General features: G+C 57.3%; 3 protein-coding genes across 3 annotated transcripts in view; 2 read left to right on the plus strand and 1 right to left on the minus strand.

Annotated features, from left to right (window-relative positions):
- Nucleotides 1-1,022: 1,022 nt before the first annotated feature.
- On the plus strand, nt 1,023-3,556 carry ENH_00066110 (serine protease/subtilase, putative; the record flags this gene model as incomplete). The annotated part of the gene is made up of 5 exons (XM_013577347.1): nt 1,023-1,114; nt 1,385-1,656; nt 1,745-1,935; nt 2,870-3,160; nt 3,276-3,556. Coding segments are annotated over 5 exons (1,127 nt in total), but the record flags the coding sequence as incomplete, so codon positions are not given.
- Nucleotides 3,557-3,638: 82 nt separating this feature from the next.
- ENH_00066120 (hypothetical protein, conserved) lies at nt 3,639-4,536 on the minus strand (the record flags this gene model as incomplete). The annotated part of the gene is made up of 3 exons (XM_013577348.1): nt 3,639-3,650; nt 3,808-3,902; nt 4,119-4,536. 3 exons carry the CDS (start codon nt 4,534-4,536, stop codon nt 3,639-3,641), a joined length of 525 nt encoding a protein of 174 aa, XP_013432802.1.
- A 1,133-nt stretch (nt 4,537-5,669) lies between these two features.
- ENH_00066130 (mitochondrial carrier domain-containing protein, putative) overlaps nt 5,670-6,236 on the plus strand; it is a gene marked incomplete at both ends in the record, with an annotated part of 1,813 nt that continues 1,246 nt past the window's right edge. The window contains 2 exons of the mRNA XM_013577349.1: nt 5,670-5,712; nt 5,831-5,903. Of these exons, the coding sequence (XP_013432803.1) occupies nt 5,670-5,712; nt 5,831-5,903 (116 nt within the window). The remainder of the gene's footprint in view (nt 5,713-5,830; nt 5,904-6,236) is intronic.

Consider the following 6,236-nt stretch of genomic DNA (forward strand, 5'->3'; position numbering starts at 1 on the left):
ACCAGCAGCTACGGCAAACACACTGTGCATCTTTTTGCCCCAGGTCCAAACCCTAAACCCTAAACCCTAAACCCTAAACCCTAGGCTGTGGGCACTAGGCACTAGACGCTGGGCCCTAGGCAGCAGGCACCAGCAGCTACGGCAAACACACTGTGCATCTTTTTGCCCCAGGTCCAAACCCTAAACCCTAAACCCTAAACCCTAAACCCTAGACCCCAAGCCTGAAGCTATTAAGCGTAAACCCTAAACCCCTGCCCCTGAATATGAAGCAGCAAACCCTAAACCCTAAATATCAATCGCAGTACCAGAAGCTGTAAGTCCTAAACTCGAACACTTAAATATAAAGCCCTAAACCCTAAACCCTAAACCCTAAACCCTAGTCTCTGAATTTAGAGGCCGGAAACTTAGAGCTCAATTCCCCTTTTAAGAAACAACAGACCCATAGGCTTTCGCATTGACTGGTGCTGCAGCTGCTGCTGCTGCTGCTGCTGCTGCTGCAGTCAACACTGCTGCTGCTGCTTCCCGTGCTGCTTGTGCTGCTCTTGCTGCTGCCCATTCTGCTGCTGTTGGTGCTGCTCATACATACTGCTGCTGCTGCTGCTGCTGGTTTTGTTGCTTCTCTAGCTGCAGTTGACGCTGCCCCCACACGTCTTGCTGCTGCTGCTGCTGCTGCTGCTGCTGCTGCTGCTGCAGGCCACCGTCTGTACACTGCCACAGTCGTTCAGGGAGAGCCTGCCAGCAACACCTGCAACAACTGTGGGGAAATGTGCTGCTGCTGTTGCTGCTGTTGCTGCTGCTGCTGCTGTTGCTGCTGCTGTTGCTGCTGCTGCTGCTGTCTCTGCTCCTTTTGCTGTTAGCCTGCTTGCGCCTTCCTGATGTTATTTGGCGCTGCTGCTGCTGCTGCTGCTGCTGCGGGTGCTGCTCTCTTTGCTGTTGCTGGAAAGAGCTACAGAACTGCCAGTCTCATGATCTGCTGCTGCTGCTGCTGCTGCTGCTGTTGCTGCTGCTGCTGCTGCTGTTAGGTTACGTCTTTGTGGACGGAACTTCCTATGCTGCTGCCATTGCCGGTGGCGCTGCTGTTGCTATTTGGGGTGAATTGCTGCAGCGGGGGAAGGTGCGCTTCGCTGCTGCTGCTGCTGCTGTTGCTGCTGCTGCTGCTGCTGCTGCTGCTGCTGCTGCTGCTGCTGGTGTCTGCGGTTGCGTGTCTCCGTGTGTCTCTGTCCCCGCGCGGCAGCACCTTGCTTGAAGGCTGCCCCTAGCGCTGCTGCTGCTGCTGCTCCGCTGCCGCCGCCTTCGCCGCCGCTGCTGCTGCTGCTGCTGCTGCTGCTGCTGCTGCTGCTGCTGCTGCTGCTGGAGCTGCTGCTGCGTGTGGGGCTGCATGCAGATCGTGGCTTCTTTGAGGGGAGACGAGGAGACTCTTGGAGACATGTCTCTTTCCATGCTGCACTCCCCCCAGTCCTTCAGGGGCCCCTCGGCCTACAGCTACAACTTGAGGGACACCCCCCGCAAGGACACAGCAGCAGCAGCAGCAGCAGCAGCAGCAGCAGCAGCAGCAGCAGCAGCAGCGGCCCCCAGGCGCAGACTCAGACACAGCGCCAAGCGCCGAAAGCAGCAGCAGCAGCAGCAGCAGCAGCAGCAGCAGCAGCAGCAGCAGGAGTCCTTCATGGGGCCCCCCGGGGGGCCCCCCGGGGGGGCCCCCCAGGGGGGGGCCCCCCGAAAAGGGTTTAGCTGGGGGCCTAGAAAGGGGAGAACCCTTGGGGGGAAAGGCAGAAGCTCGAGAGCTGCCGGGGTTTGGCTTTGCTGCGCTGCAGCTGCCGCTGCAGCAGCTGCAGCTGCCGCTGCAGCTGCAGCAGCAGCTGCGAGCAGCAGAAGCTCCTGCTGTTAAGGTCAAGAAGACTTTGCTCTACTCCACCACCCAGTCCTTCCGGCTCGCAGGTCAGCTAGCTAGCTAGCTAGCTAGCTAGCTAGCTAGCTGGCAGCTAGCTAGCTGGCAGCTAGCTGGCAGCTAGATGGACAGCCAGCTGTCTAGCTGTCTAGCTAGCTAGCTAGACGGCTAGCTAGCTAGCTAGCTAGCTAGCTAGACAGCTAGACAGCTAGCTAGCTAGCTAGACAGCTAGCTAGCTAGACAGCTAACTAGCTAGCTAGCTAGACAGCCAGATAGCTAGCTAGCCAGCTAGTCAGCTAGCCACCTGCCCAGCTAGCTAGCTCGCAGCTAGCTATGCGGCCAGATAGACAGCTAGATAGCTAGCCAGCCAGCCAGTTCGCTGGGCAGCTAGCTAGACAGCCAGCTAGCTAGCTGGCCAACTAGCTAGCGAGCCAGCCAGCTAGCCAGCTAGCTAGCCAGCTGGACAGCTAGCCAGCTAGCTAGCTGTAATAGGTAGCTAGCTACCTAGCTAGCTAGACAGACTGCTGGCTGGCTGGCTAGCCGTGCAGCAACGTAGGCACTTAGCTAGCTAGCTAGCTAGCTAGCCAGCTAGCCATGGAGCTAATTAGTTAGCTATCCACGCAGCCAGCCATCTTGCTTCACAGCTAGCCAGCTAGCTAGCTAGCTAGCTAGCTAGCTAGCTGTGAAGCTAGATTGCTAGCTAGCTGGCTAGCTAGCTAGCTAGCTAGCCGCCCAGATGGAGCGCCACCGGGAGTCCGTGGCAAAGCAAGAAGCCGCACGTGCAGCCAGCTAATTTGGCTCGCTCTCTCCTTTGCTGCTGCTGCTGCTGCTGCTGCTGCTGCTGCTGCTGCTGCTGCTGCTGCTGCTGCAGGAGCTTGCGAAGTGAATGGAATAGTGTCTCTGTACAAGGCGCTGCTGTACAGCGAGGAAGCAAACCCTCCAGAGTTTGAGTCCATTTACCCCGACTACCCCACAATCTTTCAGGGCAGGCTGCCCCCCTTCTAGCTGCTGCTGCTGCTGCTGCTGCTGCTGCTGCTGCTGCTGCTGCTGCTGCAGCAGCCGTCAAGGCAGCCCAGGAACTGGCAGCAGCAGCAACGAAGACCGTCTCCGCAGCAGCAGCAGCAGCAGCCGCCGCAGCAGCAGCAGCAGCACGTTCTGGCCATGCCTGTGTCGCTGACCAGCGAATGCCATCGTTGCAGCAGCAGCAGCAACAGCAGCAGCAGCAACAGCAGCAGCAGCAACAGCAGCAGCAGCTCCCGCTGCACTGTTTCTATTGTGACTGCCGCGGCTTTAATGAATTTGCCTTGCAGAGTTAAATGCGAAGGGGACAAAAAAAAAGCAACATCCCTGCTGCTGCTGCTGCTGCTGCTGCTGCTGCTGCGGCCTGCAGGCGTTGCTGCTGTCAGCAGCAGCAACAGCAGCAGCAGCAGCAACAGCAGCAGACCTAGCGGTTGCGGATGCGCTGAATCGGAGTTGGCAGCGGCTGCATTTGCCTTAGCTGCAGCAGCGGAGGCAGCTGCTGCTGCTGCACAGGCCCAGCAGCAGCAGCAGCAGCAGCAGCAGCAGCAGCAGCAGCAGCAGCAGCAGCGGGTCTGCGGACTACTGCTGCTGCCTCTCCTCCCCGCAGCAGCAAACAAACAAAACCCCCGACGCAGCAGACCGTCACGTTGAGCAGCAGCACTTCTGTCCCGGGCTGAAACACATCCAAACCCTAAACCCTAAACCCTAAACCCTAAACCCTAAACCCTAGGCCTCAGCCGGGGCCCTGAAGAGCAGCACCCGAGCCTTTTGTGAAAACACCTCAAGGCTTCCGACTGCCGCCTTCGGCAGTTAGGGTTTAGGGTTTAGGGTTTGGGGCCTTGAGGGTTTGGCGTTTAGGCCTTCGAGGGTTTAGGGTTTAGGGTTTAGGGTTTAGGGTTTACTTGGCAAAGGCGGCGCTGCGCCTCCGTCTCCAGCAGCAGCAAAACCGCTCCTGTCTCGTCAGCCACAACTGCTTCAGTGGTTTGCACGAGCGACCCTGCGCAGCACAAACCCTAAACCCTAAACCCTAAACCCTAAACCCTAAACCCTAAACCCTAAGCCGAGGTCTTTCTGGCCAGTCGCATTCAACGCCCGGCACTTGCTGCCCCACAGCCTGGGGCTTTTCTGAAAGCTGCTGCTCCGGGAACCCCAGCAAGCTTTTAGGGTTTAGGGTTTAGGGTTTAGGGTTTAGGGTTTAGGGTTTAGGGTTTACCTGAGGGCAACTTGAGAAGACTGTGAGAGAGATACTGCAGCACGCGCACTAAGCAGCAGCAGCAGCCACTTTGCGGCAGCAAATCCTTTACCAGCACAAATGGAGCAACACCTGCTGCTGCTGCTGCAGCTTCTGCTGCTGCTGCTGCAGCTTCTGCTGCTGCAGCTTCTGCTGCTGCGTCTGCTGCAGCAGCTTCTTCTCCTGCTGCTGTCGCTGCTGCTGCTGCTGCGCCTGGAGCGGCTTCCCGCGGCGCAGCAGCAGGGCTAGCTGTTGCTGCTGATGCAGTTGCTGCATCTGTTGCTGTTGCTGCAGCTGTTGCTGCATCTGTCGTTGCTGCTGCAGCTGTTGCTGCTGCTGCATCTGCTGCTGCTGCTGCTGCTGCTGCTGCTGCAGCCAAAGGCACCGCTGCGGATTCCATGGGGCCCCAGGGGGCCCCACCCCAAAGGGTACAAAAGGTTGTCTTTGTGCTGCAGCTGCTGCTGCTGCTGCTGCTGCTGCAGTTGCTGCAGCTGTCGGCCGCGGGGGGACCAGCAGCAGCAGCAGCAGCAGCAGCAGCAGCGATAGAGGCAAGACTCGGGGATAGGGAGGTGAAAAATAGATAACAAATGAGTAATTATAACGTAAACGCAAACCCTAAACCCTAAACCCTAAACCCTAGTTGCCCGCCTGAGGCCATGCGTGCATCCGCCGTGGCTCGGCAGGGTTTAGGGTTTAGGGTTTGGGCTCTAGGGTTTAGGGTTTGGGCTCGGAGCGAGGCTCCTGTGGGTGTCTTTTTAGGACCTTCCTTCTCATTTTATTTATTTTGTTGCAACAGGGAAAAAGGGTTTAGGGTTTAGGGTTTAGGGTTTAGGGTTTAGGGTTTAGGGTGGGCCCTTGCTGCGTCTCGCACGGCACCGAAGCCCTCAGCGGCTGGGCAACTCGCGGGCGTGTCGTGGGGTTTAGGGTTTAGGGTTTAGGGTTTAGGGTTTAGGGTTTAGGGTTTCTACTTGCGTCTGAACAAGAGAAGACAATAGACACACTGGAGGAAGAACGTTTGCTGCTAGTCTCGGCAGCAGCAGCAGCAGCAGCAACAACTGCAGCAGCAGCAGCAGCAGCAGCAGCGGTTGTTGCTGCTGCTTCTTGGTCAGTGCCTGCAGCAACACGAAGGGCATGTAACCCCACAAGCAGCAGCAGCAGCAGCAGCAGCAACAGCAACAACTGCATACTCTGCAGCACAAGTAAGTGGCAGCAGCAGAGCTGCAGCAGCAGCAGCAGCAGCAGCAAGCGCGGCAGCGAGCGCAGCAGCAGCAGCAACAGCAGCAGCACGGGAGCAGCAGCAGCAGCAGCAGCGCGGCGACAGAAGAACTATCCGGCCAATTGAAGTTTCCCAGGAATTAGGGTTTAGGGTTTAGGGTTTAGGGTTTAGTGTGGGTGAAGCTCTTCAAGTTATCATACAGCCAGGGGAGCAGCAGGGGCCCCCCAGAGGCACAGAGCAGCAAAGGCTTCCACACACAAACCCTAAACCCTAAACCCTAAACCCTAAACCCTAAACCCTAGCAGGCAGCAGCAACGATGGGGCAGCAGAAGACTGGAGGCCCCGCCGACTTGGCAAAAGGTGAGTTGACCCGTAAACCCTAAACCCTTGCCACATACCTTTAAGGGTTAAGGGTTTAGGGTTTAGGGTTTAGAGTTTAGGGTTTAGGGTTTAGGGTTTATGTCCTGCTGCACTGCAGGGGCAGTCCTCCAGTGCGTCGAGGCCGCGACTCTGGGGATGCCATTTGAAGTATGGAAAACAAGGATGGGCAAGTGAGTTAGGGTTTAGGGTTTAGGGTTTAGGGTTTAGGGTTTAGGGTTTAGGGTTTAGGCTTTGAGCCTGAGTGTCTGCGGAGAAGAGTTCAGAGTTTGGGGTTTGCGCATGGGTGTTTCGGGTTTAGGGTTTAGGGTTTAGGGTTTGGTCTTGAGCTTTTGCGGATTTGGAAAAGGGTCCGGGGCACGTCCTAAACCGCTGTTTTAGGGTTTAGGGTTTAGGGTTTGCGGGTCTGCAGACATTTGGAAGTCCAAGGGTTTGAAGGGTTTAGGGTTTAGGGTTTAGGGACTAGGGTTTGGTCTTGAGCTTTTGCGGACTTGGGAGCGGGTCGA

This window comes from Eimeria necatrix, genomic scaffold, assembly GCF_000499385.1.
Source record: "Eimeria necatrix Houghton genomic scaffold, Enh_scaff606, whole genome shotgun sequence".
In the NCBI taxonomy this organism is placed as follows: domain Eukaryota; phylum Apicomplexa; class Conoidasida; order Eucoccidiorida; family Eimeriidae; genus Eimeria; species Eimeria necatrix.